The 25,785-nt window shown below is 35.6% G+C and overlaps 4 protein-coding genes across 18 annotated transcripts; 1 reads left to right on the top strand and 3 right to left on the bottom strand.

Moving 5' to 3' along the window:
- LOC112777328 (probable plastid-lipid-associated protein 13, chloroplastic) lies at positions 1 to 4,909 on the bottom strand. Of its 2 annotated transcripts, none has more exons than XM_025821678.3 (7): positions 4,383 to 4,909; positions 3,225 to 3,346; positions 3,075 to 3,158; positions 2,828 to 2,924; positions 2,513 to 2,729; positions 2,226 to 2,278; positions 1 to 405 (listed from the first exon to the last, which is right to left on the bottom strand). In XM_025821678.3, the coding sequence occupies exons 1-7, from the start codon at positions 4,629 to 4,631 to the stop codon at positions 310 to 312; spliced, it is 918 nt and encodes a 305-aa protein (XP_025677463.1). In that variant the 5' UTR covers positions 4,632 to 4,909; the 3' UTR covers positions 1 to 309. The 2 variants fall into 2 exon arrangements, with proteins under 2 accessions (XP_025677463.1, XP_025677464.1); XM_025821679.3 differs by having other exon boundaries at positions 4,366 to 4,814.
- A 7,650-nt stretch (positions 4,910 to 12,559) lies between these two features.
- LOC112776533 (U1 small nuclear ribonucleoprotein C) lies at positions 12,560 to 15,497 on the bottom strand. Of its 2 annotated transcripts, XR_003190034.3 has the most exons (8): positions 15,248 to 15,466; positions 15,026 to 15,072; positions 14,876 to 14,918; positions 14,075 to 14,116; positions 13,721 to 13,985; positions 13,046 to 13,324; positions 12,880 to 12,963; positions 12,560 to 12,754 (listed from the first exon to the last, which is right to left on the bottom strand). XR_003190034.3 is itself a non-coding variant. In XM_025820732.3 (7 exons), the coding sequence occupies exons 2-6, from the start codon at positions 15,031 to 15,033 to the stop codon at positions 13,065 to 13,067; spliced, it is 618 nt and encodes a 205-aa protein (XP_025676517.1). In that variant the 5' UTR covers positions 15,034 to 15,072; positions 15,248 to 15,497; the 3' UTR covers positions 12,560 to 12,826; positions 13,046 to 13,064. The 2 variants fall into 2 exon arrangements, 1 of the variants encoding a protein (XP_025676517.1); XM_025820732.3 differs by lacking the exon at positions 12,880 to 12,963 and having other exon boundaries at positions 12,560 to 12,826; positions 15,248 to 15,497.
- A 404-nt stretch (positions 15,498 to 15,901) lies between these two features.
- Positions 15,902 to 19,995, top strand: LOC112779591 (3-ketoacyl-CoA synthase 4). 3 transcript variants are annotated; one of them, XM_025823903.3, is made up of 5 exons: positions 15,902 to 17,145; positions 17,419 to 17,724; positions 17,891 to 18,099; positions 18,967 to 19,054; positions 19,595 to 19,995. In XM_025823903.3, the coding sequence occupies exon 1, from the start codon at positions 16,448 to 16,450 to the stop codon at positions 17,135 to 17,137; it is 690 nt and encodes a 229-aa protein (XP_025679688.1). In that variant the 5' UTR covers positions 15,902 to 16,447; the 3' UTR covers positions 17,138 to 17,145; positions 17,419 to 17,724; positions 17,891 to 18,099; positions 18,967 to 19,054; positions 19,595 to 19,995. The 3 variants fall into 3 exon arrangements, with proteins under 3 accessions (XP_025679688.1, XP_072084918.1, XP_072084919.1); XM_072228817.1 differs by having other exon boundaries at positions 17,611 to 17,724; XM_072228818.1 differs by having other exon boundaries at positions 17,611 to 17,724; positions 19,601 to 19,995.
- Positions 19,996 to 20,010: 15 nt separating this feature from the next.
- Positions 20,011 to 25,276, bottom strand: LOC112777999 (ATPase family AAA domain-containing protein At1g05910). Of its 11 annotated transcripts, none has more exons than XM_072228815.1 (10): positions 24,601 to 25,154; positions 24,426 to 24,509; positions 23,589 to 23,734; positions 23,397 to 23,462; positions 23,024 to 23,273; positions 22,418 to 22,678; positions 22,033 to 22,085; positions 21,574 to 21,619; positions 21,016 to 21,108; positions 20,011 to 20,771 (listed from the first exon to the last, which is right to left on the bottom strand). In XM_072228815.1, the coding sequence occupies exons 2-6, from the start codon at positions 24,481 to 24,483 to the stop codon at positions 22,485 to 22,487; spliced, it is 714 nt and encodes a 237-aa protein (XP_072084916.1). In that variant the 5' UTR covers positions 24,484 to 24,509; positions 24,601 to 25,154; the 3' UTR covers positions 20,011 to 20,771; positions 21,016 to 21,108; positions 21,574 to 21,619; positions 22,033 to 22,085; positions 22,418 to 22,484. The 11 variants fall into 11 exon arrangements, with proteins under 11 accessions (XP_072084916.1, XP_072084917.1, XP_072084911.1 ...); XM_072228816.1 differs by having other exon boundaries at positions 23,589 to 23,759; positions 24,601 to 25,144; XM_072228810.1 differs by having other exon boundaries at positions 24,426 to 25,276.
- Positions 25,277 to 25,785: the final 509 nt, after the last annotated feature.

Raw genomic sequence — 25,785 nt, forward strand, 5'->3', positions numbered from 1 at the left:
TACTCAGATTTTTATTTTATTTTTTATTTCAGAGTAGGTTGTGTGAATGTGAATGGCACATTATTCAATTATTCAATTTCTACATCAGATAACCCACTTTCTTATATAATGGATCTAAGGATCTAAGCACAAAGTATAGAATACGTTTATGCAACAACTCGTGTCAGATCCAAATTGACACGTATTTTTTGAAATTCTACCTTCTATTTGAGAACCATAAAGATTAACCAATGAGAGAGAATTTGGAGCTGTAATTTGAAACCAAGAGGGTGTAAGAGGAACAGAAAGTTTCACTTTACATAGAAATTCCTAGCTCTCATACTCAGGAATTGATTCTCCCAAAGAAGATGGTGATGCATCCAGCCTCGTTAAAACTTCGGGCATTCCAGAAGTATCCCTAATAATCTGCGTTTTAAAGAACTAAATGAATAAATAAAGCATAAACACTAAGATATATGCTAGATTTGATTTAATTGTAGGTCAATATGCCATTACATACATTACAGCTAAGTCTTGTTTTATTAGCTGGATTCAACTATATGAATAAAATGAAGACATAATTCCCTGTCATGAATCATATTTGTGCTTAAATTATTTAAACTTAAATCTCTTTTAAATTATTTCATCTCAAGTTCTCTTAGATTTTTCTTTACCACTAGTTACAAAACTAAGCATCATCTTATCCATCTGACAGAAGGTAGTTTTAAAGAAACACTAGAAACTAAAATACAACTATGTGAATCCTATTGTTTGTTTTTCTTCCATGTTGCATTCAAGACTCTACCTAATTTTACCAGAGATCTCCTGAAGAAAAACATATTCCAATCCAAATCACCCTCCAAAAGACTCAGGTTTTGAAGAATAAATTTGGTTTTGTATCAAATCTACCAAAGGTTTATATACTTGTAAAGAAGAAAATTAGAGAGGTACTACAGCAGCAAGAAAGATGCATATATGTTTATTAGCTGGGAAAATGCATGTAATAGGGTACCATGAGAGATCCTACGGAAGATATTGGGGAAGAAGGAAGGATGACATATTTTTATATAATTAAGAACATGTATGATGGGTTACAAGTTACAACTAGTATGAGAATCCAAGGTAGTTTAGCACAGGAATTTCCAAATGGTGTAGAATTACATCAAGGATGATCTTCAAGCCCATACATTTGCTCGCTATTCTTGGTGTTGTTTACTGAGCATATCCAATAACTCGTACCGTGATACATGAATTTTTTGATAATATTGTTCTTATAGGTGAATTAAGGAAAATTTTATATGATAAGTTAGATTTGTGGAGACAAAGTGTGAAAGTTAATGATTTACTCATAAGTCATAATAACACGAAGTAAATGGATGGTAAGTTTAACAAGGAATGGAGGAGCTCAAACATAAAACTGAAAATTGGAAAAAACATTATAGCACCAGTCAAGACTCAAGAGGTTTAAATATCTTGAATGTATTATTCAAGACAAAGGAGCACATAGATGATGATGTAACCTAAGTAGGTTAATCAAAGTAGCAGATTGTTTCGGATTTCGTATGCAACAAAAAAAAAAGTAGCTTCAAAGCTTATGGGTAAATTTTATCACACTATTGCTATATCAAACCATCTATGAAAAATAGTGTAGGACAACAAAGGGTAAATATGAACATAAGCTTAGTGTGGCTGCTATGAGGATGAGTACCTATACTCAAATGGACTGAAAAAGAGACAAAGTATATGAGAGGAAGTTAGAGTGACATCTATTGTGGAAAAGATATAGAATCTCGTCTTAAGTTGTTTGAACATTTAGAAGACCAATAGAATATACAGTCAGGACGGTAGATCATATGGGAGACAAACCTGATAAGGTGGTCAAGAGAGATCTAAATATAAATGCACTTACATCAGATATGATAAATGATAGGATGTTATGATGCCATTTGATTTATACAGTCAACTTCACTTAGTAAGACAAGGCTTTGTTGCTGCTGTTGGAATTTAAAAATACAAAAAATAATTATGTCCCAGTTTCATATTGAATCAACCTATCAGGTATAACATTGTCACATAGCCATGACAATCCGTGATTCTAGGTGCATGCATCAAACTTTGAGATGCCACATTTGATTCATCATTATTAATATTTCTAGTAGAAACAGCTGTTGAGACCATTTTTAAGGAGCTCAAACGCTGAAATTATCTAAACTTGATTCCTGAATAAGTATATACTAAAAACTTACAAGTATTTCCTCATCGAGATAAGATATCATGAAGAGTCTTTGAATGCTGTTACCTTCATAACACGAGCAAAGTTCAATGTTAATTTCATAACAAAGTTTTGCAAACGAAACTGAGTTTTACATTCGTAACATGCATATTATTGTCATATAAGTAAATCATTCCATTTCTTGGCTGGATTTCAGTTTCACAATGAAGTTTTTATAAAAAGTGCATATTGAATTCTTTATTACATGGCAATATAATAGAGAGGATTTCTTAGGGTATAAAAGAATTAGCAATAGCTTACTTAGAGGAACTTTTAGACCACTGGAAACAGCATCGCGTATAGGAACGGGAAGCTGTTGTACAGCATTAACTGCCTGCCCAAGTGCACCTTTAAGCTGTTCTGGAACTCTGTCTTCAATGATTGTTGGTGACACAAGAGTCCCCTCAACATACTCCTCTTTCATTCTAAGTGGCCCCTCCACAGATAACTTGGTTGAGATAATTAATTTGCTTTCTATCTAAAAGATTTTATCAGCAAGTTAACTGTGATTAAAACTAATTAATGATAATGCCTTAAATATATTCAACCTCAAGACAATTTTAAGAAATGTGGTACCGAGTTCAACAGGTTCATGTTTGCAGTAATGTTAGCATTTCCGTCCTTAATGAAGACATCCATCTTTGACAAACTAGCTATGCTTGAAGGAAAATTTCTGCCAAAACACAAAGCCCACAAGTGCATTAGAAACTCACCGGTGAAACAACCAAAATTTAGCGGGGTCTTCTTTAAAAATTAAAAATATCTTCTTATACTCGAAAGCACCCAACCCTCACAAATGCCAATCAGCTAAGAGATTACTCACTCAAATATTAATCGTGCAGCAAACAACCCTGGACTTCCGGAACCAAACCACTCAAAGTTCCATCGTCCTTCCAAAAAGGGTGACCTGTGGCACAAAATTGAATGAACATCTCATAAAGAAGTATAGACATGAGCATTCTTATTCACTAACGTGGTTGGACGGGGTGTCGGGTTGAGCCGCTCGAGACCAGTTATCCTTTCATTCACATCAATCCTTTGCATATCAGTTGTCTTCCCAGAGACCAGTGCCTCAAAACCTCCTGCATCTTTAAACTGAAATGGAATCTCCAAAATAAGTACTATTGAATCCAACTTCATGATTTGCATAACAAGATTATAGGTAAAAATCATAACAATATAGAAAAAAGCCAAATTCGAAAATGATTCCTCACAATGTTCAAGTTACAACCCCATACACTTTTTTTTTTGTTGTCTATATACTTCATACTTTTCCCTGTCTAACAGTACATGAAGCCTTAAAACAGTATAGCACTAAAAACATAATTAAGACTGTACTATGTCTTGGTCATTAAAAATAAAATGTGCTCTAAATTTCCACTAGTAGATCATATTTATGTCAAGATTTTCCCCTTTATGCATAAGCAGGCATGAAAGATAAAAAACACTAGAGTGTGTTCGGATGGAAAAATTAAAGGAAGAAAAGTAATGTTAGAGAGGGATTTTGGATATTAAAATTGTGAAATTTTAATTCTCAAAAAAAATAATAAAATCAACTATATATTTTATGAATAAAAGTAATCTAACTCTTTTATCCAACAAAGTATTTAAAAGTACAACTAACATAATTCAACCAAACAAAATATTATAAAATTAAAGTAAAAGAAAATGTAAAAATATCCCAACCAAACACACCCTAAAAGTCATGACAGCAACACAGCATTGCAGCAATGAAATCTGATAACGAACCTAGACAGCAATAAGAATGATTCATATTCCAATCAACTACCAACATAAATAGCAATCCTCCCTCCATTTTCATTAACAAAACAAAAAAAAGGGGGTAGTCAATCCAAGCAAAGTCATTAGCCACTGTTCTACATCAATTCTAACCCATACCCGTCATAAAGACAAATTACGATTTTTTTTCTTTAATTCTTCATTGAAAAACTTCAAAAGGAAAAACAGGTCCTCACATCCACTCAAATCCAAGCCCATTATCCAAAAAACACGAATAAATTTTGTTCCCGTGAGGGTCAAAACGACAGGGAAATTCCCAAAACGCATTCAAGCTCGGAACGAAAAAGAAACGGAAATTAAAGGAAAGAAGGTACCAATTGAAGATACTGACAGCGAGAAGAAGCGATTCTTTGGCTGAAAGGCGCTCCATTTCCTTGGCGTAAGCAGCAGGGGCACCCTGAACGGCTTGCTGAACCATTGCCCTGACGCACGTGCGCCTAACGTGGAGGCGACGCGCTTTAGTGCGTTGCGGAGGTGCTAGCGCGAGGAATGGAGACAGTGAAGAACTGAATTTGGAAGAAGAAGAAGAAGAAGGGATGGTGATTGAGGAAAGAGAGGTGTGTGAAGTAGCCATTGACATTGATGTAGTGATTTATTTGAATTTAATTTGAAAAAGAAGGGGGAAAGGACTAATTATGGTGGTAGTGGTTGATATTGAAGGAAGTTAAAAGAGACATGAGGTGGGAACTAAGAGGCTCCAGATTTAACAAGACACCGCTTCGCTGGTCAAGGGAGGAAGAAGAGGGGTGGACTGCGGAGTACGGAGTAGTGACTAGTGAGTGGAGGGCGTTTAATATTTGATTAATGAATAATTACAGTTTTTTTTTTTTTAAGATAATAGGTTATATTTCATTAATTATTGAAAAATAAAATACAAAGATGTCTAAAAGCAGGACAACATAATAAAAGGTAGGAATTTTCCAAAACAATACATCGAAGATATTTATTCAACGGTGTATGGTCGAAAAACAAAGAAAAATCTTAAAGAAGAAAGAATGATAAATCAAATTGAATGAAACTAAGAGATTGCCTCACGGAGATGACGATCTAAATTGGAAGTTCTTTAGATTTTACGGAGCAACTTGACAAAGCTTGCTAGAATGGCAAACGGCATTAAAGTAGAACGTTCAAAAATTAACTGGTTGCGAGTTTTCCAACAATTCTAACAAATGATGGCAAGCAATTGAGGATTACGGTCAGCATTCTTCAACGGGTTAAGCATCTCTGTTGATGCAGTCCACCATGTCCAAAAGTCGTTAGGGCTCTGGGGGAAAGACAGTCACGAAGATAACTCTGAGATCATACTTCTTTGATTCTAGAGCAATTGATCAAACAATGAGTGATTGTTTCTGTTGCTTCATGACAGCAGGGGCATATTAACGATATAGATGGGATGCGGTGGTGAATTTGAGCAAGCACCGGAACTCGACTATGGAGAGCTTTCCAAATAAATAGCTTAATTTTGTGAGGCAAGTTCAACTTCCATAGATCAATTTACGGTTTTTTCTGTTGCATATAATTAGGGCAAAGTTCTAGAAGTGGATGGTGAAATAAATAGCCAATTCTGTAACCTGAAACTGTATCATATTGCTTGGATTTGATCAAATTCCATTGCAATTTGTTCCTATTCTGCTGAATTTTAACTGACAAAATCCTGTCTGTAACGTCTTGGGAAAATAATTCTTGAATGAGATTCTGATTCCAATTCATGTTTTCAGTAATTAGGTCTTTAACTCTTGGAACTAACTCAGAAATAGCCTGTCTATTTGGCATGTCAGAAATTATTAAAGGATACGGAGGAGGCAACCAATGATCGTCAAAGGTTCGAATATTCTCTCCAGTACCCACAGTCTAGTTAAGACCTTTTTTAACAATCTTTCAGCCATCCAATATGCTCCTCCATCTCCAAGAAGGTAAGACTCCAATTTCTGCAATTATAGCATTACCATTGCTAAAGTATTTACCTCTTACGATTTTGGATAATAGGGAAGTAGGCTGTGGTACGAGTCGCCAAAACTGTTTGCCTAAAAGCGCCAGATTTTGGATTCTGAATCTTTAAATCCAAGGCTTCCTTCTCTTCATGGGCGAGTCATAGTGTCCCAACTAATCCAACCCATCCGTCTTTCAGAACTTTTTTGTCCCCACCAGAACTAAAAAAGTAGAGAGTGAATTTCCGAAATTAAACCATCAGGCAACTTGAAGCAAGACAATGTATAAACAGGAATAGCTTCTTCTACTTCTTTAAGCAATACCTGTCTACTACCCGACGATAGAAGATTACGCTTCCACCCTTGGATTCTTTTCCGAACCTTCTCTTTGATCATACTAAAAGAAGTATTTTTTAATTTAGAGACTGTAGAAGGCAAACCAAGGTATATATCCTGGGCCCAATATGATTAATATTCATAGAGTTAGCCAGTAGTGTACGAGTAGTGGAGGGAGTGTTGTGGCTAAAGAATACAGCAGATTTATTAAGATATACCCTCTGGCCACTGATGCTTTCATAAGAATTCAATAAATGCAGGATGTTTGAACATGCTTCAGGATTATCCTTACAGAATAAGATGGAATCATCAGCAAAGAGGAGGTGGTTGACCTTGGGACATCGCCTATGTATCTGAAGACCCTGAATTAGTCTGTTTTGTTCTGCCTTGTGTATCAAGAAGGAGAGACCTTCTGCATAGAAAAAAAAAGATAGGGAGATAGAGGATCTCCTTGTCGAATACCTCTATTTGGTTTGAAGAAACCATAGGGTTGTCCTACCACAATGACAGAATAAGAAACAGTTGTCACTAATTCTCGAATCCACATGATCCACCGGGAGTCAAAACCAAACTTCTCTAATATAAACCAAAGAAAGTGTCATTCCACCCTATCATATGCCTTACTCATATCTAATTTTAGTGCCATTTTATTTTTGAGACACCTTTTTTTGTTCTTCAAGTAATGCATACACTCATGAGCAATTAAGATATTATCATAGATTAATCTGCCTTTAATAAAAGTACTCTGCGTAGGGTTAATTAGTCTATTCATCATACCCTGAAGTCTATGTACAAGTACTTTAGAGATAATCTTGTAAAAGACTGAGGATTAGTTTATTGGTCTTATTCGAGTCATATCTTTAGCATCAAATATCTTGGGAATAAGACAGATCTGAGTATGGTTAAAACTCTTCAAAATTCTGCCCCCTAAAAAGAAGCTCTTAACTGCTCAAAACACATCACCACTAAGTATGTTCCAGAAGTTTTGAAAAAATTTTGCTGTCATACCATCATCTCCTAGAGCACTTTGAGGATGAATGCTAAATGTTGCACGTTTCACTTCTTCCATAGTCACTAGTCTTTGAAGCCTACGGTTCATGTGAGCTGTAACCTTAGGTTCAAAATCAGTAAACAGAAGTTCAGGATTCTCATGACAAGTGGAGGAGAAGATGTCCTTGAAATAAGATTCAGCCACAGAAGCAATACCAGCATTTGAAGTAGCCACTTCACCATCACTGCTAGTTAGTTGCCAAATTTTATTCCTTCGAGTTCGATTTCTAAATTTCTGATGGAAGAAAGCTATATTTTGATCACCGGATTTGAGCCATTTGACTCTAGACATATCTTTCCAATAAGATTCCTCATTTTGCAATGCTTTCTCAAGTTTGTCCTCTATTTCTAAAATGATGCCGCCTTTGTGAATTCCTGCTAAACGAAGTTTCTCTAATTCAGACTGTAGTAAATCAATCTCCACATTCGAATTTAGATATATGTTCTTGCTGTCATCTGACAATACTTTATTTTTTGAGCTAGGATATACATGACAGAACCATCAATCTGTTCGTACCAAACCTCTCTAACAATCTGCCTTATTTCATCATTAGAACACCATCTTTCTTATAATTTGAATCACTGTTTAGATCTTCTAGTTCTCGAATTAGAGTCTAAGAGAAGAGGGGAGCGATCCAATCCTGATTCTTACAGTCTAAGAACTGATGCATTGGAATAGAGATGCTGCCAATCAACTCCTACCAGAAATTGGTCCAGTCTTTCCTATATCAACTCATCACCACTCCGCCTATTCGACCAAGTGAATGGTCTTCCGACCATACCAATATCAATCAGGGAATTATCATCAATAAAACTGTTAAAAGTTTCAATAGAAGAAGGAGATTTAACACCCCCACTTGCTTTCTTCAACTGATTAGAAATGACATTAAAATCACCCATTAACACAACCTTACCATCGAACTGTTGGGTGACTGAAGTTAATTCAGCAAACTGAGCCATTCTATGTTGATCATTTGAACTGAGATAAACACCTAGAACACCATAGGGATCATTAGAACCAGCTGTCAAAACTGATGCCGCAATGAAGAATCTACCATGCTGTAAAATCTAAACAGTGCAACCATCCCTCCATGCTATTGCTAAACCCCCAGATAATCCATCCGGATCCACAATAAACCATTCCTTGAAACCACAAGATATTAGTTTTCCTTCAACTTGTCGAGATTGATTTTTTGTTTCATAGATAAAACCAACTTCGGGGGAGTAGAATTTACAAATCCCTTTAAGATTGTGGATTGTCAGGGGTCTCCCCAAATCCCGACAATTCCACGAGAGAATATCATTGAGACAATATCATTGAGACAAATTTTCTTTGAAATATCTTTCGTAACGTTACCTCCACTCCTCCGTTTGAAACCTATCACAGACTTCTGGTAAGTTATTTCAGGTTTGATTTTTTATTCTCCTTTCTATGCTTGGACATGATGTTGTTATTGTGTTGGACATTATTCATGGAATAGGATATCTCCAATAAAGCATTAGAAGAAGAATTAGTATCAGTAGTCGTACCAGTGTTTTTTGATTCACCCTCATTTTCTACTCTAGAACTCGAATTAGCAGCACTTTTTTCATTATTCTGTTTTTTCTGATCATCTTACACACTCAATTTTGAGAAACTATCAAAAAGACAAGCAAGTGGAGATTTTTTCTTCGGTTGAGCTGGAACAGAACCATCCCGAGGTTGATTAGGATTGAAGGAAGCTCTCTTTTCAGTTAAACGCCTACCGACTTGATCTGCCTTAAGCCATTCACCAACTCTATCTTCCTTGATATTATTTTGGGCAGAATCATCAATAAAAAATTGGCAGTTCTTAGGTTCATTCCCCAATTTTGCACAATAAATACAGAAAACACCTATACGTTCATAGCGTACTCCAATTTCCAGCATTTTTTTATTAGGATCAAGCAATTTCAGTGCATCCCTCACTCTTTTATCACCGTTCAGTTTCACCTTAGCCTTCACTATGCGTATATCTTTGCCTCTAACTTCAAACAGAGCAACATCTTCAATTTAACCAAGTCTCCCACCCATTTTTTGGCCAACCTCAAGCGTATTGTATTGTTCAAATAATTCCCAAAATTGTGCCTATACAGGAAAAGAAGAGATGTGATTATCCTCCATGTTTACTGACTGCTTTCATCTACGAACGTGAAGAACAAAACTCTTGAATAACCAAGGCGAACCCCTCTCAATTCGAGTCACATCAAAGTCATTCTCAAAGAAAAATTGAAACTGGTTCCTGGATTTTTTGACTACTCTGAATCCTTCTGGTTTATTCCATATTGCATAGAGGGCTCTTTCCATGGTACCTACAGAAAAGATCCAATCTGAGAAAATCCTTCCAGAGAGGCTCTGTGGACAGGCTTGAATTCCTTCAGAAACATCTTCATCAGCTAAAACGATCAAATCATCCTCCTGATCACTGTCAATTATATGGGGGTTTTGAGTATCTGATTTGTTGCTCATGGTGTAGAAAAAATCAGAATTAGTATTTGATGATTCAGGAGATAAAAGATATATGGAATGAGTGAATTAGAAAACGGAGTGAATTAAAAGAGAAATCTAGCGTAGGGATGAATTAGGAGAGGAAACGAAAAATAGAGAACCAAGTGGGGGTGAATTAGAAACAGAAAGGAAATTAAGAGAAGAAAGTAGAAGAAGATGAAACAGACTTTGAGGAAGAAAAGACAAAGAAAGATGAAACCATGGAGGCGGCACAGTAAAACCCTAGCAGAGCGTGGACGAACCAAGGAGCGTTATGTGGTTGATAATAATTATTTAAAATATAGTTTACTAGGAATACTATTGGACTATCAAATTTATTATTTTTGATGATCAGAGTATCAATTAATCATTAATATTAAAAAATATAAGATAAAATATATCGTTAAACTATTAAATTAAAAAAATTAAATTAATAATTAAATAATTATAAAAAAATAAATTCTCATAACCTTTTATATATATAATTATTAGAGAGCATATAAAATTAAAAATAAAATATTATTTTCCAAAAAATTATGACATTAATAAAAATAACTTAAAAAATTGTGAAAGACAAATAATTTTTAAAAAACTAATAAGAACGTTTAGTTAAAAAAAATGACATGGCAAATTATTAAAATTCTTTAATTATTTGGCATTGATAATTATTTTAAAATTATACAACCTGAAAATAAATTTCCAAAACAAAAAATTAGAAATTCTAATTTTCCAATTATATGAAATTCTAAATTTATATCCTTTGCGATATCTACATACATGTTTCATTCGTCACTTGGTCTCCTCTCTCTCCATGATATTTAGTTAGTTACCGTAATCATATATCTGTTAGTAAAATAATATACTTTAAAAAATGTGTTTATGCAATTTAGAGGTAAATATCAAATCGGTCTCCAGCAGCTTCTGGCGTTGATAAAATGATATTTGACTTTTGTTATCAATAAAATAGTTCCTGAAAAATTTTAAAATTTGACAGAATCATCCAACCATAAAAAGATGATGTCACATGAACGGAAAACCCTGATATGACTATTGGAAGAGAGCTCCGATGATGGCAGAGAGTTTCAGCAACGTTTGCCAAAGTGGAAGGGGACGCAGCGGCGAAGTGCTGCCATGGCAGAGGGAACGCTTCTTCTTATTCTTCTCTGCCATGGCGGAAGGGGACACAGCGGCGAGGTGCTGCCATAGCAGAGGGGATGCAAAAGGGATGCAACGGCGTATTGAAGAAGAAGTAGCGAATACGAAAACGTGGCGAGGTACTGCCATGGTGAAAGGAGATGTAGCGGCGTGTTGAACAAGAAGTGGCGAACACAAAAAACACGGTGTGGCATGATGGTCTTCTTCAGTTGCCATGGCAGAAGGGAATGCAGCGGCGTGAAGAAGAAGGAGGTCACTGGAAATGTCGCAGGAGCTCTCTGCCATCATCAGAGCTCTCTTCCAACGGCCACATCAGCGTTTTGCGTTTTTTGTTCACTGTAACATCATCATTTTCACGATTGGATGATTTTGTCAAATTTTAAAATCTTTTTAGGGCTATTTTGTCAATAACAAAAATCAGGTACTATTTTGTTAGTGTCAAAATCTTTCGAGTACTGATTTGGTATTTACCTCTACAATTTATTAACAAATATATATGACTCTTACTAGAATTCTTTTAATAAAAAAAATATTATATTAAAACAAATCTCAATAAAAATAATAAGTTTCACAAATGTTATCAATATAATTTTTATTTAAAAAATAATTACTAATTGATATATATTATTTTTATCTCTAATATTTATATTTTATTTTTATTTTATTATTAACATTTAATTTTAATTTTACGTATATTTGTTTCGATATGTTTCAATTATATCACGAGTTAACATATGTGACAATCTTATGTTGATGTGTCACTATTACTCAAGAATATAATTAAAATATAATTAAAACATTAAAGACAAAATTAAAACCAATTATGCATTAAAAGAGTTTTTTTAAAATCTTTGAAAAACTTTGAAAACAAAATATATCCTTTATGCTATTATTTATTGTATTTAGTAATAAAATATATTTTGGAAGAAAAATTTATAATAAAAAATTCAAAATATGACACATAACATAAATAATAATTTCAAAGATGTATATGATTGCTTTTTCCAATTCTTGTATATTTAAAAGCTTTTCATGTTACTGTGATAGAATTATAGAAATAATCTGCATACGTTAGTTAAGAGAGTGCAAAAACAATTGAGATTTTATTTTAAGTGTATAGAATTGAGTGATGAAAAAATTTTCACTAAATTTGTAGAGAATATTGTATTACACATAATAAATTTTTATATTTGGTATTTTTCCTATTATAAAATAAAAGATTTCCTCTCTTCATTGAAAGGTACAATACATTGTAATATTGCCCCAATTAAATTGGAGATGTGGGTGATCGTACTAGAAAAAGAAATTCTGTCCCCAAAAAAAATAAAATAAAACTATAAAAGGAAACCGTTAAGAAACAAGAGAGGCCCTGATGTTGTCTCATGCAAGAATCTCAATTTAATCCGTGCGGGAAACATAGCCATCCAATAAATTGTTTCTTGAAGTTTCCTAGTCACGAGCATTTGATATGGGTTATTTCCAAAATGCTTGCAGCAATACTAAGTATCATGAAGTTTATCAAAATCATGGCAATTGGCAAAGGTTCTTCTCAATTAGAACTTCAATGTGAATATTTTCATCCTAGTAACTATAGCAGAACAAGATTTTTCCCCACACTCAAACCAATCAATACATTACATAGTACATACATACCAATTATCTCAGTATATGATGCCCCTAAATATGACCAAACATGGGAAGTAAGTTTGAGAGTCCTCATATGATTAACTGCAAGCAGGAAGAGCATAAAACAGTTCTAGTCATCAAGCGCGGACACCAGATAGAGCAATGCAGAGCGAACTGCAGAGCACGGAGAAACAAATGAAATAAAATGAGGAAATCTATTAGTATACCATGAATGTTTGATACTTTGAATCCATGCAGATAGCCAGACACTATGCTTTTTTGTGTGTGGTAAAAGATACAATGCTTTCTACCTGAGTTGCAAATTAAAAATAGCAGAGTAAGGCAAATGAAGTAAACAATTATTGCATCTGCACAAAATTCCATTCGACATACCGAAGCCAGTTTCACCAGATCAGTGATTGCCCTCAGGTGCTTGAGCATTTGCATTGTAACTATCATAACCTCCAGTTGCTGGTGCTGTTGGATTGGCTTGATACATGGCTGGTGGAGCAATAGAAGGAGCACCATTGGAAGCTGGTGGTGCAGCGCTTCCAGGAACTGTTGGTGTGGGAGCTAATGTAGGTGGCCGGGGTAGGGAACTCAGCTGACCTGGCACCTGGGGAGCTCCAGGAGGAGGTACCATTGGTTGCATGGGAGGTGCAGACATATATCCTGTAAGACCGAACAAAACCCACTTATATCATATATATATGCTGCCAAAAAGCAAATGGCTGGTATGAATTAATATATAAAAGATTTTCTTAATCGAATAAATAATAGGATTTGTTAATATAAGGAAGGGTCAATGGAAATAGTAGCAAGATGGAAATAATATCCAAATTATTTAGGGAAAATATGATAGTGGTGTAAGCCGACAATAGTTCCTGGTTAACAATCAATGTGTATATAACCGATGTCATTCTAAAGCCTAAACACCAAAGAACGACAAAAATCTGCATGCACCAATTCCGAATATTTTAAAGACTGCTCAAGCACGAACAAATGCATCATCGAAAGGAGCTGCTGTTTGATTGAAATCATGAAAAGGATGGGAGAAAGCATATTCACCTGGTGCACCAGGAATCGGCCTAGGCAAAAGGGGTCGCATTCCTGGCATTAGCGGTTGACTTCCAGGTATTTGGGGGGCACCAGGAATAGGCAATCTCGGAGGTGGCAATACAGGGGGCATGGCTGGCCTCTGAACTAGAGGATTATAAGCCACACCAACCTGCTGAAATGCTGCAGCTTGCCCAAGATGTTCTTTGATCCTTTGATCGATTAAACTTTGAGTTTGTTGTTCTTCAAATTGTTGGTAGTAGGACCTCACATTTGCCTGAAGGCACGAAGATATTAAACATCAAGAATATACCATGACATACATTGGTACGCACGTATTTAACAGGTTTGACAATTTCACAATACCTTGTGTTTGTAACCTGCATTATGCTGCTTTCTCACAGATGGCTGGAATATTTCAAAAATACAGTGAGCAACAATTAAATGTGTGTTTGCAGCTAATTAACTTTCAAGACATTATAATAACAAAAAATAGTTCCTCAAATAATAATCTAGACACTTCAAATTATGTTGTACCTTAATAGGTGGTGGTCTAAAAATCAAGAATAGGGAAAGATTAAGAAGAAAGATAACACCTTTCTAGACCCAGGATTAACAATTGACTTCGTTTTAAGACTTTTTTACCAAAAACTTTGGCCATCTTGTGCGTTATTGTAAATATTCACATAGCTAAAAAAGAGTAGGGCTATGTTAGGCAATCAGCACCAATAAAAGGTGTTGGGTTAAATCATCATGAATATTGTTCAACTATGTGATTTACTCGAGATTTTGTCAAGTCTTGATAAATGCCGTATCCAATTCATCAACTCATCTACAACTGATCTTTACAATATCGTAACATCTCCATTTGACAAATTTCGAACACCACCTAATCAGCAGAGTAGTGTTCTTATATGTTTTCACTACGACATAATGTGAATCACAATGCGCTATTTTCAAATACATTTTAATAAATGGGTAAAACAAAGAAAGCGATTTAATATACAAAAGAAAACCCTACTTTCTTTCCATTGCCCCACCAAATTTCAACAAGCAATATCTCCATTGACAACTTATTACGAAAGGTGGACTATAGCAATTCGAAACCATCAAAATGAGGTTCAAAACCACCATTCACCGATGAAATAAATGGGAGAAGAAACTTACAGAATCGTGGGTTAAGTAGGTATCACAGTAGTCACAGTAGTACCTGCAAAAAGAAGGAATTGTTAAACTCATTCACAAAATAAGTGAAAGTTGGAAAAAAAAAAAAAAAAAAAAAAGAGTATCTGCCAATTCTCAAATGATTAACCGTACCTCGGCATCGCTGATTCGATGCGAAAAGCTGCTTCACATAAAAGACCCTAGAAATTAAACCGAACATGCTTTAGGACACAAACATTCAAGCACAACAAGATAACAACGGAACAACTATTCACAGAAGATAGCGATGAGATCCACTAAGATGCACGAAAGGAAGATTAGATTCAACAAAGCATTGACAAGAAAAAAGCGAGAAACGGGGATCATCCAGCACACCTGGTCGGCGGTCGCTTCTACAACGGTGGAGCGAGGAGAAGGGGGCGGCGAGGACGGTGGTCGGTGGGAAGGAAATGGCGGCGGCAGCTATGGCTTACTGAGGTGAGGATGCGGGTGAGGGTTTTTTTTAGTGAATGTTTTTAATGTTTTTTTTTTTTCCTTTTTTTTTTGTTTTTGAACGGTGTAGGGGGTGGGGCTACTGATTAAGTTTCTGGAAGGAAGGTCTTTTTTTTTTCAAAGGAGACTTATAGTGGGCTTGGGGCTGGGCTGGTAGCATTTAAAGTTTAAACGTCGAGATTGGAGAACTCATTTCCAATACTTTCATTCTCACTTGGAAACACCAAAAAAATTTAAACAACTTGGTCAATTGGTTAGATTACTGGTCCGGTTAAATAAGTGTTTAAATTCTGTCTCGTAGCAATTTATAAGATAAAATTAAAATAAAATAAAACTTATGAGTATTTTTAAAATTTTTACTCAATTTTGTCACCCAAAAAAATTTTGGTGTTTGCTACGGTACGATCATAAATTCATTAGTACCGATACGTTTAAAATGTGGACAAATAACAATTAAACAAGTGGAATTTATTTTCCACGTCAGCATTTAATTTTTTCTTTTTTAAATATATAATATATCACCACTTTTACTAAAATACCCTTTTAATTAAATAAAAATAAAAAATAAATTTTATTTAATTTTAATGAAAAGATTTAAACATCCTTCCTTTATTTGATTAGACAAAAATACCCTTTAATACCCCTATGTTAACAGCTTCTCCCCTAAACCCTAGCTTCTCCACCACCGCCGCAAGGACTGCCGCCGTCCGACGCTCTCAGGCACTACCATCGTCGTCTGGTCGTCCGTGCTTCTTCCTCCTTCAAGAATCGCAGCTTCTTCTTCCTCGACCTCGGCGCGTCAGTTCCTGGTATTCATCTGCTCCATCGCGCTCCTGCCGCCGTCCGTCCGGCGCTCAGTCACCATCGTCTTCGTCTGGTCGTCACAGATTCTTCCAACCCACCACCGTCTTCTGAGTTGTGTTCGTCGCCTGGCCTCTGTCTCCGTCACGATTCTGCCCCCCTCTTCTCAGACTGCTCAGTAGAAAAACCCATCTCCATTCCAGTTTCCTTCCTTCGAGTTCAGAGAGCAGAAGCTCAACCAAGAAAAAAACCTACTTCGACGGTCAGTATGTACCCGAAGCCATGCATCATATCCCTCCAACTCCTTCCATGGCTGCTGCAAGAGAAGAAGCTGAGAATGTTATGTTTGGTGCTTTGGATAATCTCTCTGCTAATACAAAGATTAAGCCTAAGGATATTGGTGTTCTTGTTGTGAATTGCAGTTTGTTTAACCCAACTCCTTCACTTTCTGCTCTGATTGTGAACAAGTACAAGCTTAGGGGTAACATTAGAAGCTTCAATTTGGGTGGTATGGGTTGTAGTGCAGGAGTTATAGCCATTGATCTTGATAAGGACATGCTTCAAGTTCATAGGAACACTTATGCTGTTGTTGTTAGCACTGAGAACATTACTCAGAATTGGTACTTTGGGAACAAGAAATCTATGCTGATCCCAAATTGTTTGTTCCGTGTTGGTGGTTCTGCTGTTTTGTTGTCCAACAAAGGCTCTGTTAAGAGAAGAGCAAAGTACAAGCTTGTTCATGTTGTGAGGACTCATAAGGGTGCTGATGATAAAGCTTTCAGGTGTGTGTATCAAGAACAAGATGATGATGGCAAAACTGGTGTTTCTCTCTCAAAGGATCTTATGGCTATTGCTGGTGGGGCTTTGAAGACTAACATCACAACTTTGGGGCCTCTTGTTCTTCCAATAAGTGAACAGCTTCTGTTCTTTGCTACTTTGGTTGTTAAGAAGCTTCTGAATGCAAAATTGTAAGGAAGAAGGTAAGGTGGTGTCAGATAGAAACTTGAGAATCATTCTTATTTAAGTTGCGTATGTGATTTCACTTGTGCATTATTGACCCTTGGTGAGTGTGTATTTATTGCTATGAACTAGTGGTCTATTAGTAAAATTGATCCATCAATATGATGTAGTTTGATTCAGTTGCCAAATAATTTGACATCAACTTAATTCACTTCTCTTTCTTGTCTTATTGGCTCAAATATTAATATTTCTAGTCGTATTTCATAGCAAAGTAAAAAGCTCCTATTGTTCAGGTTTTGCTCTTTGGATTAATTGATCGACCAAAACATAGATGATGTACACCTATCCAAACAATCTTAGTATTGATGCTATTTGGATGTAGGATGATATATCCAATCAATCAACATCTTGGAGGCAACTTGAATTAATGCTGTTTAACTGTGGTTAATCTTGTCTAATTAAAAAGTCATTTGATGATAATTTAGGCACGTATGGAAGTGAGGGATAAAATTTTAGTATTGCTGGACTCATGGCAAGAGGCATTTGGCGGGCCTGGTGGAAAGTATCCTCAGTACTATTGGGCATATGAGGAATTGAAGGTAACTATATCAACAGAGTTTCTTGAAAAAGTCTTATCATGCCTCGTTATAGTTGTACATGCAGAGCATTAATGCTAGACTGAAAATTGATATTAACTTGACATTTTGGGGGTATTTCCTCTCTTCTATTTCCATCGCGCTCCTGCCGCCGCCGTCGGGCGCTCAGTCACCATCGTCTTCGTCTGGTCGTCGCAGATTCTTCCAACCCACCACCGTCTTCTGAGTTGTGTTCGTCGCCTGGCCTCTGTCTCCGTCACGATTCTGCCCCCCCTCTTCTCAGACTGCTCAGAAGAAAAACCCAGCTCCATTCCAGTTTCCTTCCTTCGAGTTCAGAGAGCAGAAGCTCAACCAAGAAAAAAACCTTAGACTTCGACGGTCAGTTCACTGCTAACTTCTTCTGCGTTTTTTATTTATGCCATGTTCAATGATTATTTGATTACTGAATATTTGAATGTTTTGTGTTTTAATTTTTTATTGAATGATTATTTGATTACCAATGAGCTCTAGTTCTGCTGTGTTGCTATTTTTGTGTGTTGTGATATTTTTTTGAATGATCTTCTGCTGTGGTGCTGTTTTGTGTGTTGCTGTGTTGCTTCTTTATGTGTTCTTTATTTTTTATTGACATGCATCTGAGAGATATCACCACTGTAACTTAACTACTTGCTCTGTTGATGTGCTTTTGATTTCTGAATGTCATGCCACTTGTTATGTTGCTACTGCTGTTTGTGTTTTTTAACTTCTGAATCTGCTGTTTTTGAAATCTTGTTGATAGATTTATTGATTTTAGGATTTAAGGTGATTATATGTTGCTGTATTCTAATCTTAGATGCTGATTGTTGTTGATTTCTGGCTCTGTTTAGTATGTTGTGCTGATTGTTCTTGATTTTTGGCTCTGTGAGTTTTGTTCTGTTTTTGGTCTGTATTTGATCTTGTTCAAATTTCATAATTTTGTTACTGTCTCCTGAAAGTTGGGTTTCTTTTTCTAATATGCTTAACATCAGAAAGATTTGGAAAAATTTGTTACTCTTTGTTAAGAATGTGCTGAAACTTTGTTAAAATTTGGCTGAAAATTTTGATATAAGATAGATAGCTTTTTGATATGAATATCCAGTGGTTCCTCTTAATCTTGTATGTTTATTACCAGATCCTTTCGGTATCATTTTGTCAAGATTACATTGCTTCAGTATATGAATTAATTTAGTACTATATTTTTTATAACTGTCGCATGTTATGTTCGAATAGGCTTTAAGGCTGGCAGATTTATCAGCTGAGATTTTTCACATTGTCTAGAGTGGCTTCTTTTTACGGTATTTGAAGCAGATATATCCAGGTACTTCTCAGAAAGGTTAATAATGTTATCTGTCTAATTTGTGAATTTCAACCTGTGGTTGTGCTTATGACTATATGGATCAAACAATGTATGTACTCTCGTGAACCATATTGTTACTTCAAACAAACTTTATGCCAAATTTTATGAGGAGAATCTCTTGTTCTTGCTGCTTCATTGAACCGACTTTGCATATAACAAGCTCTGTTAAGCTGCACTTAAGGGTGGCATGAGCTCATTACAAGTGAAATGAGGTTCTCCTCTCATTTAAAATGACAAAATGGGTGACATTTGGGCAAAATGTTAGGGAAAATTCTTAAAGCATAATTTTATACACTTCCTGGATCAAGATTTTAGTTTTCTTTCCAAACCAAACACAAAATTAGATGCAGAAGTGTACATCATCAATGGGATCTCTTCATGGTTCTATATTCACAATATGAAACTGAATATTTATCTGATGTTGAAACAACCTGGTATTTGCCTGTAGTTTCTTTGTCATTTTCCTTTGAAATTTCATGGTGCTTAAACTTGATTTTTTAGTGTTAGGATCACATTGGGCAGATTTGCTTTGAGCATTGGGATGGCTGAGAAGCGGAATTTGTGGAGAATAGGGAGAGGAAGTATCTAGGGTTTGAAGACAATCGACTGAAAACTGCATAATGAGATTTCAGGGTTTGCATCTGAAGTTTAGGATGGAGAATGTTCCAATTTTGCATAATTGACATTTGACAGTGACACTTTTAAGGATAATGATATACCCAGTCGTACTGCACTTTTAAGGATCACACTCATGTATTTTTATGGACCAAATAGCGAGCTTATTATCGACAGTATTTATTTATTTATGTACTTCAAATCGTCTAACAGTTTTTGGATGGAAGTTCAGAACACAACAATAATAAAAGGTCGAGTCCTTATATATTGGACTAAAATCTTCCCTACTTGTAAAGCTCACAAGATCACAACGTTTTCTTAATTTTCAATATATAACAAGGCACCAAAGCCATGATAATGATACATTAAAATAACATAAACAGTAATGGCAACTGAACATGCTTCAAATATACAACCAAACTTCTAGGAGGCTACCCAGTTCACGCATGATCAAAATATGTATCTCAACTCTAGAAGCAGACAAGACCCCAAATAGCATGAAAATAACTATAACCATAACCATCATATGGCAGTTTTTTGCCTTCTCTGAAGATCCACTGATGAGCAACATACTAATTGTATCCAATATGGTCTGCTCTTGGCTTTCCTCTTTTCCCTCTTCATTTCCGTAGGATATCTTGCCGGTGAGTTCCATTCTTTTGCATCGTCGTTTATCAGAGCTTGAGCTGAAGGTGATTCTTCAGTTCTATCAACACTCGTAGGAAGGATATTAGAATTAGTATTTTTTTCTTCCTTTTCAAGTAAAGTCTGAGCATCACTAGAATTAGAAAACTGAACATGAGCAGACTCTAACTGTACATCACGTATTGAAGCATTTGTTATTACAACAGAATTTGAACCAAGTGGGGAATCATCTTGGCCAAGCATAGAAGGGAACTCGGCACTGTCTTTTTCCTTCAGATTAACAGCTCCACCAGCCACTTGAGACAATCTAAATTAGAATTGCACCATGTTAAAGCCCCTAAAATTTCAGCAATATAATTTTCCAATAGTTCCCCCATCTTATGTCAGCAAACTTGATGAAAAAGGTGCCATCAATCATCTATTGAAGTCAACAAAGCAAAAATTTCCATCAATAAATGTTTCTTGTACTAGTGGTGGAGCAGGCACAGAGCTTTAACTTTTTTGGAAGTTACTTTTTGAAAGAAAAATTGCATAATTACTTGGTATGGGAGTTAAGGGTTAAATTGGGAAAAAAATTGGACACTAACTTCACCCAATTCCTTTTATATATAGTAGATATTATTGCATATGCTATCAAATCAAACACAGAAATTACATCTTACCTGATTTTCGATATTCATAGGCTCTGGTTGTGAAGGAATTGGAACACTCAGCTCACCACCTTTTATCTTATGTCTTTCATAATCAAGAAGTGCCTGCAGTAGTACATCAGAAATATTAAAAACGAATAACACATTTGAAAAAGAGCATGCCTACATTTATATGCACATTTTCTGGTAAATCTTTCAGAAATCTTGAAAATGGAATAGCTAATAACAAAATAAGCATATATGTCTAAGGTATTAAATAGATTATATATAAATTTGGACAATGCCACTACTTAAGAGCCAAAATTTTCTCTAATAAAGCCATAACTTGAACACTCATCATCTTGACATCTTACAGATCATACGGTATGCTAACATGAAAATTTCCAGGAAAGTGACATTATCTAAAATAAACCAAATGTTAATAATAGTAATGTCCACACAAATAGCCTAAACAGAGGCTTCAAAGAAACACTAAGCATGCATAGACATTTCAACAATTTGAAAACAGAATTTATTTTATAAAAGAATTTTTTTTTCAAAAGATGAAGTCTAACATTAATCTAAAACCACCTTCTCATAAAACCCACGGAAAGTCCATGAAACTGTGGTACATGTCCTGCATGTGTTAAAAACAGAACATTATAATCAGTCATAAGCAATTAATTCATCCAAAAAGCTGTCAAAATTTGGCAGCCCTTCTCCCCACACATACCCTCCAACCCCCTAAAACAACCAAAAAAATACCACTTATTATATAATGAAAATAATAGCTTGAAAAGTATACTTTCCCATGCATAAGGAAATCGAGAAACCATTCATAATACATGGAAACAGTTAATTGGTCTCATCATCATAACCAATACACACTACCATTACCATGACATTACTTAGAAAATTAGAAAGAATGCATATCACAGATTTGAAATCTAATAACACAGAGATACAAAGTACTATAACTTGTCCATTTGAGGAGACTCTTCAATGAGCCATGAACACAATCAAGACAAGATATGGGACGTTGGTTCTTACTTAGGAGGTTTGAAAGATTCTCCCACTTGCCGCCATAGCTTACACGAGGTTACCTTTCAACAAAAAATTGTCTAAACATCAATGTCAATATCTAAACAACAAAGATATCTTAAAAAATGCCAACTTGTAAAATTTATCCATGCCAGCAGAGTTTGGCATGTAATTACCATAGACATTTAATCCTAGCATCCTATAGCTACATCTTGTGGTTTCCTATAGCTATGTTACTCTGGATTTGAGGAAAAGAATGCCTGTAAATAAATTTATTTAGTTTGATTTGTGTATTACGACCTTCAACTTGGAACCTTTCCCTTCTTCACAGTAATTTAAAAATTTGGATCATCCTCAACAAAGTTTAATAAAAAACTCAAAGCTGAGGTCTTACAATCAAGTTTGGTTTGGGAAACCCTCTTCATCATTCGTGAAATGAGCCTTTTGAGCTGTGGAATGCTCTAACCGTCGCTGCGCTCAACAAAAAGCTGCTTAATAGACTGCAATCTTGTTGAAAGTTCAGTATCTGATATCGTGGTGTCTTCAAGACTGCTACCATGAACACTTTTATTTGTATCCGTTCCATGCAAATTCCCATAAGTTGATTGGGTTTGACTCTTGGATGGTAAAGGCTCTTGTCCTGACTTATCTTTTGCTATTTAAACCCAATTTTGAAAACTTCATATAATCAGTATTTGATTAAAGGAAAACAGTGAACGATCAATTGATAATTTGCAACCAAGCAACACGGAACCCAGCGTATTTATACGCATGCATACAGAAGTGGTAACCAAATACTAAAAGGGAGTAAATGGAATCCAGAAGTTCTACAGATTCGTCACTGATGTAACATTCATGATTATCATGCCTCAGGTCCACTCATGATGGCTAAAACACCATTAATATTAGGTACAATTTGAATGAGTTCCAGATATTATAATTTATTAATTTTACATTGGAACATAAATAACAAGCATACTGTAAATGAATCTATCCATACCTCCACGTGCAACATCAGAACTCTTCTTAGTGTGCTTCAATGCTTCATAGCTCTGATCCACACTAACCTCTGGTTCGACATTACGAAGTTGAGCACTCAATCTAGTGGCAGTTCCCAGTTGTACAACGGGAGTAGCAGGGAATGTAGACCCCCTTAATTCATTAGACAAATGAACCGGGCCACCTTGGGCAGCAATCTTGTCACAGTATGCAACTAATGCTGGATCCATCTGTGAGATCATCTCATGCACCTGACAAATGTAAAGAGGAGAAAAAAAGAAGCAAGGTGAGTCCACAACTGAACATTTATAGACACTGGTCATCAGCACAAAACTCCAGCTCAAAACTAATCATAAAAGGAAGTTCATTTATACCACATCACGGAGCTGACAAGCTCTACTCACAATCCAAGCACCGTTGTAATCCTCTCCATTGTAAACCTGTGGGGAAAATAAAAAGGATCAATTTCAGATAATAAAGCACTCTCAATCATTTTCAACTATGTCACATCACAAGAATGGACATTGGATAGGACCCAGCCAAGTTAAAGGCCACAAGATGCATACCTTTGCAATGGAAACAATAAGATCAATGTCCTGCAGGAATGCAGAACGTGTAATATACCAGCCATTATCAACACGCTGTAACATGGTTACCATGTCCATCGGGTTCTGGATAATTGAGTGATAGTTAGGAGCATCTTCGTCTGAGACTGGATAATGGAAGAGATTATATCGCTTGTCATATAATATCCCGCCACAGAAACAGAAGAGACAAAATCAGAGAGCCAGAGAGAGAAGCTTTATGTGTTCAATTAAATATGACAATGGCCCAAGTGAAGCCAAGAATTCATGAATTTAGAACATATTAGTTGCACTTGTCCTACTTGCAATGCTTATTCGTCACATACTCACATCAGTTATATCAATTTAAAACAATTTATAGATATTTTGGTTGGTGTATTTTAGATAGCATTCAGAGCTTGGTTAATAAAACAAAACCCATTAAGGACTTTAGGATCATTCTACAACAATGTCATTAGAAGTTTAAGACATCAATCAGACCAAGAACAGGCCAAAAGGTTAAGAAAAAAATGTTTTGAGAATTGCATAGACCTAGTAACAAATCTGGCATACTGAAGCATCCACAAGTATGTTAACCTAAGAATCGTTTAGGAGTCATGTAATTTGTTTACTTAAGGGAATCACACAAGCTAGTGTTAACCAAAACATCACCAATCATGTTCTTGTCACTCCTTTTCAAGACATAAGCATGAGCCCACAAACCCAAAGACAAAGCACCCAATCCAGCACAGGAACTAATCACACTTTGCATGGTGTAACCGTCAGGATCATGAATCCTCTGCATCTCACAGAACATTCTCAATGCAGTGTCATACTCACCAGCACTTGCATAAGAGTCAATCATGATGTTCCATGAAACCTCACTTCTTTCGGACATTTTCTCGAACACCTTGTGTGCCAAGTCTAGAAACCCACAAGTTGCATAAAAATGAATCAAACTGTTCCAAATATGAGTATCCGATTCAAACCCAAGTTTCAATACATGAGCATTCACCTGTTTCCCTTCAGAAAGAGAGAACAAGTAAGCACATGCCTTTAATACAAAACGGTATGTGTAATTATTAGGAATAACCGCTGCACTTTGTTGTTCTCGTTCCATCATTAACATTGTTTTATAAAGTTCCATGGACTTGTGTTTTTGGTCTGCGGTTCTAGCATAGGCTCTTATGAGTGTGTTCCACGTGAAGGAAAAAGGAACAGAGATAGCGCCAGCGACGATGGAACAGAGCTGCACGACGGAAAAAGGAGGCGAGCCCCGCGACGATGGAACCGAGCTGTGTGACGGTGCTTTCAAAGCTGAAACAGTAGCTGCACGATGATGGAACAGAGCCGCACGATAACGACGGTGGCTTCGAAGCTCGTTTCGGCGACGTCGGTGGGAGATGGACGGAGGTGAGGGAGTGAGATCGATGACGGAGAGAGGAAGGAGGAGCTCGAGGGTGATGGGAGGGATGGGTTCGCATTTAGCTGTCGTTGGAGTTAAGGTTACTGGGTTAGGTAATTGGCTAGGACATCTCAGCAGATAGGAAGAGGAGAGAAGAAGATGAAGAAGACAGAAACCTTTAAAGAGAGGTGTGAACGAGAAGGTTCTTGAACTCAGTAGAAGAACAATTTTAGTTTTTTGTTTTTTTAATATGTTTAAATGAAGAACAATTTTAATTTTTTGTTTTTTTAATATGTTTTTGTTTTGTTGTTCTAATTATTTAAAATTATAAAATTAGAATTAATTAAATTCTAAAATTTGATTAAGTTAAAAGAGTATTTTTGTCTAATTAAATAAAGGAAGGATGTTTAAGTCTTTTCATTAAAATTAAATAAAATTTATTTTTTATTTTTATTTAATTAAAAGGGTATTTTAGTAAAAGTGGTGATATATTATATATTTAAAAAAGAAAAAATTAAATGCTGACGTGGAAAATAAATTCCACTTGTTTAATTGTTATTTGTCCACATTTTAAACGTATCGGTACGTATTAATTTATGATCGTACCGTAGCAAACACCAAAAATTTTTTACTCAATTTTAGAGACAAAAATTATATTTTATCTTTTATTATATTATAACTTTTAAAATACAAAATATGGATGAAGACAAAATTTTCAACTATGAGAATAATACTACATGAACAACAAAACTAGAAAACTTCAATCACGTTAATGGCTTAATTGACAAATACGTT

This window comes from Arachis hypogaea, chromosome 19, assembly GCF_003086295.3.
Source record: "Arachis hypogaea cultivar Tifrunner chromosome 19, arahy.Tifrunner.gnm2.J5K5, whole genome shotgun sequence".
Lineage (NCBI taxonomy): Eukaryota > Viridiplantae > Streptophyta > Magnoliopsida > Fabales > Fabaceae > Arachis > Arachis hypogaea.